Genomic DNA, 15023 nt, shown 5'->3' with positions numbered 1-15023 from the left:
AAATAGACTATCTTGAAATAAGCTACGCAATTTGTGTATTTTTTATGTAGCCTGTTGTAAAATTAGGCAGCTATCTGGATTATCTGATGTATTTACTCTCTGGAAGACCTCTGCATACCCACAATGGTACACGTATCCCTGGTTGAGAATCACTGATTTAGGGGTGGTGAACCTTTTTCTGGGTCGGGGCCACTGGCCTACAGAAAAATTAGTTGGGGGTCACACACAAATGAGAAACAAAACAAAACAAACCCACACTGTTGTGATCCCTGACTGAGAAGGAGAAAGACACTTTCAGAGGTTGGCTGGGCTCCCAGTTTTATAGCAGTTTTATATCTCACATGCACTTCCCACCAGAGGGCTGCTCCCAGCAGGAGGCCTAAAAGTGTCAATTATAGATAAGAAGCTTCATAAAGACAAACTCTCCTCTTAGTCACAGTGAGAAGGAAGTGATGGGATATTCCAGGGTGTGTATTAGAAATTCCCCTGCTGATGTGTTTATTGGGTGTGGTTCCCTGTCCCATGTAGTGGCATTTAAACCACTTACAGGGAAAGAAATAGAATGAGTTTGCTCTATGGCACTGGTTCTCAAATTTTTTGTCCTGTGACCAACCTGGATCAATGTAAACTTTTCAGCAGACTTACAATTGCTAATACATAATAACATAATTATGCCCAAGCCATTTTGCTTGTGTTTCAGCTGGGGAGAACAGTTTAATTTAAATTATTAAATAGATTAAGTGTTTTAACTTTGTCCTGTTAGTTTATCGAACTTCATTTTAAATAAAGAATTCATGTCCAATGCAAAAGTTTTCAATGTTTTCTTTCTTTATGGCAGGGGTAGGGAACCTTTTTTGAGTCAGAGGTCACTGACCCACAGAAAATCAGTTGGGAACCACACAAGTGAAAAGCAAAAAATCTCCAAAAAACCCCAGCCCTCCCTGATGTGGCCCCCAACTGATACTCCTCAGGTGCTCCAGCTCCATAGGGTGAAGGGAAGGGACAGGGAGGACTGAGGTTCAGGGCTTCCCATAGGCCCGATTTACTTTTCTAGGCTTCAGAAGTTAGTAGATTTTATGGACCCCCTTAGACTCTGGGGTGGGGACAAAAATGAGAGGTTCAATGTATGGGACAGGGCTGCCAGTGAGTGGGATAGGGATGGGGTACCAGATCTGGGAGGGAGGTGAGATGCAGAAGGGGGATAGGTTGCAAGGTCTGAGTGGGAGGTAGGATGCAGAAGCAGGCTGGGAATAGGGTGTCTGGCCAGGTGGAGGGAGCAGGAACACGGGAGGGTGCAAGCCTTGCACGGCAGAAGAACATAAAAGATGGGCACAATATCACACCAGATTACTGAGTAACCAGCTGTGTGCTCTCCACACTTATTCTCTCCTTGCTTTGTACAGTATCCTGACTGGATTATGCTGTGTAAACAAGAGTACCAAAACAGTGGCAGCCAGGGCTGGACTAACCAAGGGACACTGTGCACCGTGCAAAGCTGCATTTCTTGGCCACTGTGATATACACCAGTGCCTCACTCTCTTGTATAGAAATGTAGCCCTGTTAGTCTGGTGTAGCTGAAACAAAATACAGGACTATGTAGCACTTTAAAGACTAACAAGATGGTTTATTAGATGATGAGCTTTCGTGGGCCAGACCCACTTGATCTGAGGAAGTGGGTCTGGCCCACGAAAGCTCATCATCTAATAAACCATCTTGTTAGTCTTTAAAGTGCTACATAGTCCTGCATTTTGTTTCACTCTCTCGTGACTTCGCCATACTCTCAAGGGCATTCTGTGGCCGACAGTGCATCACCCAGGCACATAGTTTCTGCTCAAAAACACATAGTACCAGGACCCCACGAGGGGTGTGTGTGGGGGGGATGTGTCTGGTGGAGGGGGATGGGAAGTGACAGCCAGGCGGGGGAGAAGCGCTGGCAGGAGGTTTGGGTAGGGCGGTGGAGGGAGGGGACTTGCCTGCCAGGGGTTGGATGTGAGAGCAGAAGCAGAGGGAGACTTGGCTTCCCTGGGGAGGGGCTGGATCCCCGGCTCTGCCTCCCGCCCTCCCTGCAGCCCTGCCCCAAGTTAGGAAGGGAAAAGAAACTCGGGGGGAGGAGACTTTCCTGAAATGAAAGTGAAACTGGCTCTGCAAGACTGTGACCAGCCCCGGCTGCTCAGCACTCGCCGGCCATGGCGGGGGCGGCACCGTGCCCCTTCCCCGTGCGGGTGGAGGCGGACTGGGGGGGCCCGGGGCTCCCCAAGAGCCTGCGGAAGAAACTCCTGTGCTACTTCCAGAGCGCGAAGCGATCCGGAGGGGGCGAGTGCGAGATCCAGGAGCGGCCCGGCCAGGTCCTGGTTTGCTTCGCCCAGCAGGAAGGTAGGAGCGGGGGCTGGGGGGGGGGGGTCGTTTTGCTGGAGTTTGGGCCACAAACGCCTGATCCGAACATGTGTGTCCGGAACCTGGGGGGGGGGGTCCCCGCAGGGCAAGAGAGTCTCTGGCTCAGGGCCCCTCCCTCGCCCCAGGGACTGCCTCTGAAATGTGCCCCCCCAGTCTCATCTCGCCCGGGAGCCAGCGCCGCTGTCCCCGTGTTAGGAGCGGGGCGCTGGCCCGGCCTTTGGCAGAGATGGGCGTAGGAAGGGCCAGACTGGGTCAGCCCAAGGGTCCCTCTAGCCCAGTGACCTGCCACCCAGGAGCCCCAGTGGGGATGAACAGAACAGGGAATCATCAAGCGCATTCGCATAGAGCAGGGGCAGGGAACCTTTTCTGGGGCCAGGGCACTGACCCAGTAAAAACAGTCGGGGGCCTTGCACAAATGAGAAGAAAAAGAAAAACCCCCAAACAAACAACCAACCCTCACTGAGGTGGCTCCCAGCTGAAAGGGAGAAAGACACTCCCCACATTCCCCTGGCGCTCCAGAGCCCAGGGGGGTCCAGGCTAGTACATTTGGTGTGTTCCAGCCCCATGGAGGGACAGCAGGGAGGGAGGGAGGATGACGCACCCATGGAGGCTCCTCAATGCTGAGGGGGAGCCCCGAGCGTTAGAGGCCAGATCCAGGCAAGCCAGGAGCTGCAACTGACCCCCAGGCCTTAGGTTCCCCATCTCAGTGATACAGGCCAGGAACTCCATCCTGGATAGTAGCCATTAATGGGCCTACCCTTCATGAACTTATGGGGCAGGAGCACCATTTCAGATTTTAGTGGGGGAGCAACTTTGAGCTTGGAGCTATGGGCCCCTTATCTCCTTGCAAATGCTTAGATTTTTTTTAAATGACAAAATGTAAAAAAAACCAAAAACCCAAAACACTCGGTTTTGGGAGCATTTGTTGCAAGGATTTCCTGCCTTTTTAATAACAATTCATATAGGATTCTTCAGAAAACCTGTTACAACTTTCCAGCACTGGAAATGTTTAAAGTCCTAAGCTCTCTACTGTCATCTTCTCTGGTGAAATGTATCTGCACAGAAAGCAACTCTTCTTGCCTAATCACCTGATAGAATCACAATTGTAGTTTTATATCTAGGGCCCTGTGCAGATACCACTATCCGTGGATGCAGATGTCTGCAGGTATATCTGCAGGGCTCTGCTCCCAAGAGACACTGCAGCCAACAGAGAGAGGTGTGGTCCTGTCACGTTCAAGAGCCAATGTCCTGTGCGTGCTGCATCTCTTCCTGGTGTGCAGCCCCAAACAGGAGACACCGGGGCTGCGGGTGGGGCTGAAAGGTGGAACAGCCGATACTGCTGGTGTGAGGTCCTGGGACCACACTGCTCTCCATGGGTGTATAATAGGTATATATTGCCACCACTTTGTACTGACTTTGCAGAGTAGCACAGAAAATGAAAGGCAGTAGGGAACCAGCACTGCTGTTGTTCAGATGTGATATAAGAATGAGATGATGACTTCTTGGGACCATTAAAGATTCCTTGGCAATTTTGCTGGAGTTAGGGGTGTGTAGCAGTAGCAGAGGCACCAGCCCTGTGGTCCCAGGCAAATGTATTTCAGTGTAATTTCCTTCTCTTTAACTTTGCCTTATTGAGTCATTGATTCATTAAATAGGAGAGTCTCCTCCTCTGTCCTTAAAGGATATGATCAGTTTGAAATTTAGTGATTAAAAAAGCAAAACAGGTTACAAGTAGTTTCAGGTATTATGTGTACTTCTGAGCCTCTCTGCCAATTTCTGGCAGAGCCGGGCCTGGCCTTGGGTTGCCAGATGGTTTCAACAAAAATACCGGATACACTTGACATTACATCACAATCTACATTACATCACAATCTACATTACATTTCTATTTTCTCAAAACTGGACACCTGGCAACCCTAGCCTGGCCGGGCACGCTGCAGCCTGGCTTTCCTCAGCAGCTGGGGGCAGTGCCGAAACTGGTTTGATGTGCCATGGCTCCAATCTGGCCCGGCCTTCCCCAGCCACCGGGGACAGAGCCAGGCCTGGTCTGGCATGCCGAGGCTGCAGCTTAGCCTTTCCCAGCTGCCAGGGCAGGACTGGGCTTGGCCTGGCGCACCACAGCCCGACCTTCCCTGGCCGCAGAGGCAGGCCTGGCGTAGCCTCGTCTGGGAGAGAGGGGGTTAGGGTTAGGCTGTGGAGGGATGAGAGAGGGAGAAAGAAAGGGCCCGGGCTGGCATGGTGGGGATCAAGAGAAAGGGCCTGGGATGATGTGGTTGGAGAGGTGAGGAGAAGGGGCCTGGGCTGGTGAGGCCTTAGCCGGCCCTTCCCAGTAGTTGGAGGAAGAGCCAGGGTTGACTACTTCTGTGAGAGGGGGTTGGCGAATGTAGTGAGCAGGGGGCTTAGCCCCCTAGTTATTCTATATATCCACTTTTCCCATCCCACACTGATTAGATTCATTAGATTTCTGATCCTCTGATACGAGTAATTCTTTTGTTTTGTAATTTTTAAGTGAGATTTTAAGATGGTTGAGTAAATCTGTTTGTTTGTCCCTACAACAAACCTGCCAATTAGAACAAGAAGCAATGAGCTTAAATTGCAGCAAGGGAAGTTTAGACTGGACTTTAGGAAACACTTTCTAACTGTCAGTGTGGCTAAACATTGGAATAAGTTGCTTAGGGAGATTGTGGAATCTCCATCACTAGAGATTTTTAAGAGCAGTTGAGAAAACTTCTGTTAGGGATGATCTCTAAATGGTAGTTGGTCCTGCCATGAGTACAGGGGACTGGACTTGACGACCTCTTGAAATCCCTTCCAGTTCTAGTATTCTGTGATTCTATGATTGTGTCTTCGAACAGGCCTTAAAAATAAAAACAAAGCCCCCCCCCAAAATATCCACTAGATGGAGCCAGTGGTCCACAAACATCGTAAAGAAAGTTAAACCTATTCAGGTTTCATGACGCAATCAGTATCTGATGTCACAAAAAAACAGGACTGTGTTTACAACCCTAGTCAGATAGCTCGTTACCATATTAATTACAATTACCTACAATGACAACACCATGACATTTCAGATTTAAATAGCCGAACTAATGAAATTAACGATTATTCACGTCCCGTGACCATGAAACTGACCAAAATGAATTGTGAATTTAGTAGCATCCTAGATATGAGTGCCGCATAGACGTGCAGACTGTCTTTTCTTCCAAAGGTTATATGTTTTCTTTATTTGTATTTTAGTGAGGCAACGAGTTCTTGACAAAAAGATCCATGAGCTTGATTTGCCAGAGAAAGGAGGATTAAAGCTGGTTGTCACATGGCCTGAAACAACAGGTGCCGCCGAAGAAACTGTGTGTCCAGAAGAGTTGGATCCTGAACAGGTAAATAACTATAAGAGTAATCCACAGCCTCTAGAGTTTTAAAGCAATCGGAAGAACATCAGGTAATTTTTCAACATTCTATTGTCATTTTATTTGTAGGCTTTAAAGACAGCAGGCAGAGCCGAGGAGCAAGGTAAAGTGTCCATCATAATATTGTGGTTCTCTGACATGATGCCCCTTATTCGGGTGAGGTTGTGCAGTCACAAGTTGTGATGCTAACTTGAAAAAACATAGTGGAAGATCCTGTTGCAGAACTAGAAAGGGTTCATTTCTAATGTTGTTATGAAAAACTGTACATCTCATTAATATGGTAATGAGCTAACTTAGATCCCGCCTCTTAGCAGAACTATGACAATCTTTGTCATTTGAAGTGTAGCTAGAGAACAGTATCTTGGATATCAAAACTAATGATCAGCAATGAAAAGGTAATGTTCAGTCTTCGGGTTAAGGAAATTAAGTTAACCAGGAAATTCTTATGTTGTTACAATTATTTTTATAGACATTTTTGATTTCTCAAAATTGAACATCAATCCTATTTTAGACATTGCAACAAACGATAGCAATAAATAGCTGTCTTTAGCTGAATATATATGGAGTGCTTCTCTTCTTAGCTCTCCCCTGCTTCTAACAATGCATACTTAAATTTGGCATGAATGTTGTATTAGTTCATGCTGGAGATGGGCTCCCAAATAACTCCAAATATTAAAAATCTTCCAAACTTTTGAAATGTATTGTTGGTCCATGTAATCTATTGAGGGTCTACAGCTGTATAACTCAATGACATCCTTTTATTTGTCCTTCTATCCAACTAGATGTTCAAGAAGTCTTGCAAAAGAAGGAAAATTCAGTGCAGAATAGTGCACCTCCTGTGGAGAATATTCAAGAACAACCTCAAACAACTTTATCTCTAGTTGTTCTTGAAAATGTAGAAGAGTCTGTCACAGAAGGCATGCTAATGATGCTGTTGGAGAATATCAGTGGCTTATTGGGAGACAAGGACTTCAGTATGGAAATGATACCTGAAATAAATGCTGCTGTAGTTACCTTTATTAAAAGTATAGGTAAGACAGAGTGTACACTGCCAGTAATTTTTATATGTAGTTTTAATTCATTAAAATTTGATCTATAAAAGAAATGTGAATACTTAATTGGGATCTAAATTGACTATAATCACTCAAAAAAAAAAAAAACCTGGACAGTTGCCAGAAAACATCTGCTCAGTGTGCAGCTATCATCAAAAAAGCAACCAGAATGTGAATGTGTAAAAAGATTTTTGAGAGAAAATAATATTGAAAATATTATCATGCCAACTTCATAAATAGATGGTGCAACTTTACTTGGAATTCTTGCCATTCCATCTCAGAAAAGATCTAACAGAAATAGGAGGGGATGGCATCCAGAGAGGGCTGAAAATATTAGCAATATGGAGAGACTGTCATATGACAAGAGATTAAAAAGATTAGAATGACTTGTCTTGAAGAAGAGATTAATAGGAGGAGACATGTCAAAGAAATATAATTAGGCATAGCACTGAGAAAGCAAATTGAGTGCTCCTGTTCTACCTTTATGATAATATAAGAACAAAGAGGCAACCCATGAAATTGAAAGACAGCTAATTGAAAAGTAATTATAGGGAATACTTCATTACATAATAAATAAATAAATACCTCATTACACAGTTGGCCTGTGGAATCCACTGCCACAAAATACAGTGGTATTTACACTAGGAAACATGCCCAGTGCTGAAAATGTTTTCATTCTAAGTGTAAAGAGAACCAAACCATATTCAATAGCATTCCAGATATCACAGCTGAGCCTTAGAATGTTACAGTACAAAATGTTTCATGAATGCCTTTTTTGTCATTTCAGATATTATGGAATTTTTGGACATATGTGCAGAAAACTACAGAATTAAAAACTTTAAAATTACCGCCAGGCTTCTTGAACTGACACAGAGCATCAAGGCTGAAAACATCCCATCAGATATTTCTAAAGATTATATAACAATCTACTTTGAAAGTCCAAAGTGTGGAGGTGGCCCCGTATTAGACGTCCAACTGTTACCTGAGGAGAAGTCAGCTATTATTACTTTTTTTGATCACAAAGGTAGAACTGTCTTATGTTCAATACTTCTTCTCAGTGGAAAGTGGACATGATAGTCTTAGAAAATGGTTAACCACCTTGCTGTCTGAAAGTAGATGGCTGGGGTACTAATAAATATCCATGTTTGGGGTCATAAAAGTTAGGTATTTAGGCCCTACCCCAGCAAGATGTTGAGTTCTTTCTAGGACATAGCACAATGCTGGTCTCTATGTGACTTGCAGGTTCTCAACATCTCATAACTTGACCCAATGAAAGTTTTTATCTAAATAAGGATTAATAGACTCTTAAGTATGACCTCATGATTTGGTTGACTAGAAATTCCCATGTGTATCTGTTACATGTTCAGGGTTCCAGAGCCCTTCTATCCTGTGTACACTAGACTTTTATATGGCCTTTAATATCTCTGTTATACATGCATTGATGGATCTCCTAATATAAGCACATCCATGGTCTTTCACCATAATTTAATTATATATAAGGATAGGGAAAGTAGGTTCTTTAAACCAGTTTGAGTGATGATCTGTTTGGATTTCATATGCTGAGCAGGATCAAATTTCTTCAGCATCTGGAAGGGAGACATCTAAGTGGGATAGTTTTGTAGGTTGCAACATTTTCCTTTGAGTCAGCACAAAACCAGTGTCCCGTCCTGGTATAATGGCCACCTTCAATAAATAACTTCTTATATTCAGAGTGCCAAGGTTTCCAGAATAATTTAGCTTGACTTTTGATTGAAGACCTCTGATAAGTGACTTATTTTGGTAGAACATGCTAAATGCTTGCTTAAGACGTTTTAGCATGTTAGACTTTGATGTGTAACCTGGCTTTTGGCAGTGCTGCATTCTTTACTTTCATCAATCATATTTTCCTTTGCATTGTCTATCGCATCTAAAATTGCAGGAAAATGCTCCCCTCCAAATTGACTTAACTTTCTGCAGGCTTAAGAGTTCTTTTGATAAAGTTTAGAATAAGAAATATTTTCTCCTCCTTTTGACATGGCTCATCTCTCAATAAGGCATTATAGTAAAGCGTTTAATGTATGCACAAGTGTATTTAATTAAACAAGTTGACAACAAAGCTCTTATTCTCTCCCCCTCCCCTCCCAAACCAGTGTTTTGGAAGTCACTAAACAAAGAAATAAACCCAAAAGACAAATTACTATCCTGTTTAATAGTGTTGATTTATTTATTTTTATTGAAATTCTTTGTATATTTTCACTTATAGATCTCAACACTGTCTTGGAAAAGCAGCATTCCCTCAATCAAACACCAATTTCTGTACATCCATATTACAGTTCGTTGGGTACAGCTCTTTATGGAAAGAAGAGACCACTAATAAAGTTGCCAGAACCAATCAGAGTCCCAGTGGATCCTTACATCTTGCAGTTTTTACAGAGCCATGATAGAGTAATCCAAGAAATAAATCAGGAAATGGAAAATTGCCACTGTGAGTTAAAATGGCCCCAAGCCAAATGTGCATACCCAGAAATAACATTGTTTCCGTCAGCAACTTTGTCTAAACAGAGAAGCTCAATGATTAAGTTGATTGAGACTTGGAAAGAGGATGCATCCACTAAGTTCTCATGTATCCTATCAAAATACAAGACTATTAAGTGTACAGTAAATGCAATGGTTTGGGAAGCCATAAAAAACACATTGGTGAAGGATGGTGTTTTGACTATACCTGATATTTCTAAAGAGCGGGTTGTCATAGCAGGTGATCTGATGGCTGTAGAGGATGCAGAGAAAGAACTGAAAGAACATATGGAAAATGCTGTGAGAGAAACAGAAAGAGAAAAGCAAAGTATAGAAATAGCTATGTCCGTTCCCCCAGAAAAATATGCCATTTTACACAACGCTGGGCTAGAGAAGAATATTCACAAGGAGTACCCATGCTTGAAGATCTCTTATGATGCTGCAAAGAAGACAGTTGGCCTGTGTGGAATAGCTGCAGAAGTATTTAAAGTCAAAAGTGACATACTGGAAAAAGTGCATAACATGGCACAGAAATCAGTGACTATTCATCCTCAGATTTTCCAGTTCCTGCAGCACATTGATAATGAAACTCTGTCGCAAAGTTTATTTGTGACGAATCAAGTCAATGCCTTTTATCAGCTTGAGAACGATACTGTACTGCTCATAGGAGACTCTCCTAAAGTCCTCTTAGAAGCAGAAGAACGAATGAAGACAGAGTTAGACTATAAGTGCATTCCTCTGGAAGACAGAGAAGTCATCAAAAAGAAAGAATGGCGGGAACTCACTAATACTTTGTACAACAGATATAATGCGTCCCAGGAAACTCTAATATTGGATGACCTGCTCCCTCTGGAGGGAGATCAGAGAGTAGTTATTGCTGGCTATTCTAAAGCAGTAGGAGAAGCTTATCGGAAGCTTTTGGATTTTGTAGATAGAAACACGCAGGTGCAAAGGTTAATCCAAGTGAAGTCTGTGGTAGTTGTACAGTTCATAGAGAAGGAAAAATGCCACATTTGTCATGAATTGAAAAAGAAAGATGTGACAGTTAATTTTGGCACTAAGACGTCACGTAAAAGTATTTCCTTGAGCGGACCCAAAGTAGAAGTATTAAAGGGTGTCCACCTCATTGAACAAATTCTGTCATCCCTATATTCTACAACTGTGTTAATTGATAAACCGGGAGCTAAAGCATTTTTCAGAGACAAAGAACGCCTGCATGTTAGTGAGGCAAAGCATCAGTTTAATTGTCTGATTAGACTGCAGGAAGATGGAGAAGAGCAAAGAGAAGACAGTGAAATTAAAAATGATACAAAAACCCAGCTTCGCTATAAAACAACCCTGCAAGATGGGGTTATAGTAGCAGTTTATAAAGGGGACTTGTGCAGTCATCCAACTGACGTGGTGGTGAATGCAGCAAATGAGCACTTGAAGCATATCGGTGGCCTTGCTGAGGCACTTTCACAAGCTGCAGGGCCTGAACTACAAACAGAATGTGACCGTATTGTGCAGAAGCGAGGCCCTTTGCAGCCCGGTCGTGCTCTTATTACAGATGCTGGGAAGCTCCCATGTAAACAGGTGATTCATGCCGTTGGGCCCAGGTGGAGGGATCATGAAGTAGAAAAGTGCGTGTACTTGTTAAAAAGAGCAGTAAAGGAAAGCCTACGCCTGGCTGAAACATACAATCATCATTCCATAGCCATCCCTGCTCTAAGCTCTGGGATTTTTGGGTTCCCGTTACAACTGTGTGCGCTGTCAATTGCAAAATCCATCAAGGAAACCTTGGAAGAGTCTCCAGGAGAAAGCTGCCTAAAGGAGATTCATCTTGTGGACTTTACAGAGAAAACTGTTCAGGCTCTCACGGATGCCTTGAAAGAAGTGTTTACAGAGAAATCACCTCAACGCAATTTATTGCCTCAGTCCAAAACAGGCCACCAGGCCAAAGAAAAGAAAGGTGTTCAGAACAGACAGGGTCTCCAGATGGTAACAACTGATGAAGGTCTGAGTGTCATATTAGAGACAAAAGACATTCAGGATGCTACAGTAGGTGTTCTAATTTATTACTCAGCTTCATGTAAACATTTTCTCAAAGTTAAAATGAGTATCCCAAAATGAAACATATGATGTAAAAAAGTCTCAGAGGGGTAGCCGAGTTAGTCTGTAACTTAAAAGAACGAGTAGTCTTGCGGCACCAAAAAGACTAACAAAAATATATAGCATCATGAGTTTTTGTGAGTAAAAAGCACTTCATCAGATGATGAGCACATGATGTGTTAATTCTATCAATGAATGAGAGAGGAACCCAAGCCACAGAGTTTACCTCTAGATCTGAATTTCAGACAATCAGAAATTCTAGGGTATTTGGCTCTGTGAGTTTGGTTCAGCCTACTATAACTGCCCCCAGTTTGTGGGTTCCAAACCCCAGTTTTTCCCCTACTGCCACAATTTCATAATGTTGAAATCAAAGCTGAGCATGATTTTGGATCCACCTTTAGAGCCAACATACAAAATAATTAGCTTTTTGAACACACTGGCTTGAAATTAGAAGGGTTCACACTGTTATTCATAGTGCCCTAAGCTGACAGAAGGAAATCCAGGCCACAAGGTACCTTTCTCTCTGGTCTTGCTATTGTACAAGGAGGAGCCTGTGAGTTTCTCTTCACTGGGGAAGGCCACAGTGCTGGATTGTGCAGCTTGCAGGGGTCATGGGCTTTGAAAGTGCAAGACCAGAAGCAACTACTTAATTTGCTTTTGCTGAAGGGTGGATCTGCACATTGGAAACCTGAGCTAATTGCACTTTGGCTTTCACACTTTCTGCTTATCCAGAATTCAGCTGATGCATTTCAGTCGGGCTTATCTGGACTGTCATTGTGTAGTCCATTGTGACTCTTTATTTTACACACACACACACACACACACACACACACACACACACGACTCACTACAGACAATTATGGTGCTGCTTCATAAACTGTGGTTTATGCAGTTGCTCTCTTTAAAAGCTTTATATTGGTAAGTTCTAGTGCAGTAACAGCCCTTTCTAGCCCTCTAGCCAACTCAAATACCTCTTTGTATTAATGCTAAAGAGAAACTTAAACAAAAAATTGTGCTTTGTTGTTTCAAAGGCATTTAGCAAATGCTGCAGGGGATGTCAAGCAACAAAATGCATGTTTCCTGGGCTCCCATGGCGCTTGGCACCTCTTTGTGCAGAGCCTCATGTCTGTGTCAACACATTACCTCTTACATGCACAGCCTCTTGGTGCTGTGAAACATTGCCATTAAAGATCCTGTTTGAAATATTTCTGGTTGGTTTTTCTTTCAGACGGATGTGATTGTCAGCAGCGTGGGCACGGATCTGCGGCTTGGTGTAGGGCCACTTTCTCAATGTTTGCTGCAGAAGGCTGGACCAACACTCCAGCTAGAATTCAATAAAGAAAGCCAAAGAAACGCACCCAATGAGGGGTCCGTGTTCCAAACCAGTGGATGTGATCTGGCCTGCCACTTCCTGCTCCATACCGTCGTTCCCGCATGGGATCATGGAAGTGGCACTGCCATGACGGTAACAGTCTTTATCAGTTTTCTTCAGAGCATGGAGTTTGTTTGGATGTGCTCCTGGTTTAACAGGAAATGGTATGAATGTGGATTCAGCACTGTAGTGACACAGTAGTGAGCAGGGAGTGTCAGCTCCATTTATAGTGATAGAAATGTAGCCGTGTTAGTCCGGTTAGTCTGGTGTGGGTCTAGCCCATGAAAGCTCATCATCTAATAAACCATCTTGTTAGTCTTTAAAGTGCTACATAGTCCTGTATTTTGTTTCAGCTCCATTTATGTTGGTTTGAACTATCTCAGGATGTGGGATGTATGATGAGAGCTGGGTTTTTCTTAGGACCAACAGGCACTATTTGGAATTAAAGAATAAAGACTGTGTTGACAAACACAAATGTTGCTGTCTTTTTATACAGACGCTAAGAGACATAGTCAAAAAATGTCTGAAGAAAACCGAAGAGTTGTCTCTACATTCTATCACATTTCCCGCAATCGGAACAGGCGGGTTTGGGTTTCCTAAACCCGCTGTTGCTAAATTGATGTTCGATGAAGTGTTCAAATTCAGTAGTAAACACAATTTGCAGTCTCTTCAGGAAGTTCATTTTCTGTTGCACCCAAGAGATACAGATAATATTCAGGTAATTTCTTTCATGTTAATGTCTTTCCTATTATACACTAATTTAGTTATCATCAATGATTTAGATAATCTTTTTAAACCCTTAATTTATTATTTTCATTATAAATTATTTTGATGACAGATTAGCACTGATGTCTCAGTGGATCTGATCCTGTGATCCTTACATGCGACATCCATGTTCATGAGAGAGGTGCTGCTGATCTCAATATTTTGGATTCTGAAACTGATACTGTGTAGTTTAATAGTAGTTTGCTCTAGTGAAGATTTAATGAAAAGTGAGTGAGGACCTCAGGATTTGACCCATTGAGGATTATAGGATTGTGCTCTGAATGATCAGCTGCTTCCTCTTAGAAATCTGAAGACATGGTAGATGAAATCATGGTGCCACTGAAGTCAAAAGGAGTTTTGTCCATTCACTTCATTGGAACCATCATTTCACTCTCTGTTGATAAATCATTCAATATTCAATATCGTACTGACCCGAGTTCCTCATTTTCAGACCTCATTCCCTACTTGTGGATATGCATTTTCCATGCATATTTCTTAAGCACCAGGGCTTCTGCATGCAAGTTACAGGTGGTGAACTAGATGGCATGATTTTAATGGTGGTAAAAAGCAGCTAATTAATTCAGAACAAATTCACTGCTTAGCAGTGCAAAGTTTCAATAAGCTCATATTTTAACATTCAGTCTGCATTAGGCTCCTAAAATGTTTCTCATCTTTGCTGTTACTGGCTCAGCTCCACTTCTGGTAGAAATGTTGTACTAATATAGACACGATTCCTGGACTTGTAAGCGTTTTAAATGGTGTATTTTCTAACCCTGATCAGAGCAGTTCTAGATGATAGTAGTAAAATACCTGCAACTAGTAGCACCTTGTTTCCACAAAAGTTCCCATTACTATTCCTGACACTGAGACTCTGTAAGGTGAACACTGTCTGCATGAGATATCTCAAATGTAGAGTCATAGCTGTTAATTTTACTTATGAGAATAGTCAGGTTTGAAACTATTTCTGCTGGCAAATCTCTGAAACCTTGTTGGCAATGCCTTTGATTCTCTTTCTAGGCATTTACAAATGAACTAGAATCTAGGACTGGGAATCTTAAGGCTGCATCATCAAGCCCAAGTAAGATTGTTTGTTTGGTTTTGGGTTGGGATGGGATTTTAAGAAGTTTTATAAATATGCAGTTGGCAGGAGAATGTCAACAGGGAGAACAGGCTAATGAAGTAATATTCCTAAATCCAGGAGGTGGAAAACTATTTTTTATGGTGCCATTCTTGCTGTTCAGGTAGGCTGCCAGCGTTACTACATGGAAGAGAATCCACCGGTATTATACCAAGAGATTGCAGTGGTGGCTGGGATCCTAAAGATGCAATCACCTTGCCAAGCGAACCCTAGATAATACCCCATAAGGACAACGAGAATGGGTGGGCGCTCAACATGATTTCCCTTCTTTTAGGCCATCTGTGAAGATTCCCCCATATCTCTGTAGCCTA

The 15023-nt window shown here is 42.9% G+C and overlaps 1 protein-coding gene across 1 annotated transcript in view; it reads left to right on the top strand.

Moving 5' to 3' along the window:
- Positions 1 to 2119: 2119 nt before the first annotated feature.
- LOC142818181 (protein mono-ADP-ribosyltransferase PARP14) overlaps positions 2120 to 15023 on the top strand; it is a 29404-nt gene continuing 16500 nt past the window's right edge. The window contains exons 1-9 of the mRNA XM_075933190.2: positions 2120 to 2373; positions 5632 to 5771; positions 5871 to 5904; positions 6584 to 6832; positions 7641 to 7877; positions 9096 to 11386; positions 12666 to 12902; positions 13306 to 13527; positions 14592 to 14652. Coding sequence (XP_075789305.2) covers positions 2187 to 2373; positions 5632 to 5771; positions 5871 to 5904; positions 6584 to 6832; positions 7641 to 7877; positions 9096 to 11386; positions 12666 to 12902; positions 13306 to 13527; positions 14592 to 14652 — 3658 coding nt within the window. The 5' untranslated portion in view covers positions 2120 to 2186. The remainder of the gene's footprint in view (positions 2374 to 5631; positions 5772 to 5870; positions 5905 to 6583; positions 6833 to 7640; positions 7878 to 9095; positions 11387 to 12665; positions 12903 to 13305; positions 13528 to 14591; positions 14653 to 15023) is intronic.

The sequence above is a fragment of the Pelodiscus sinensis genome, chromosome 7 (genome assembly GCF_052426305.1).
Source record: "Pelodiscus sinensis isolate ZL-2025 chromosome 7, ASM5242630v1, whole genome shotgun sequence".
NCBI classification, from domain to species: Eukaryota; Metazoa; Chordata; order Testudines; family Trionychidae; genus Pelodiscus; species Pelodiscus sinensis.
Note: the sequence above shows the minus strand (reverse complement) of the source record. Positions and strands in the feature narration are given on the sequence as shown.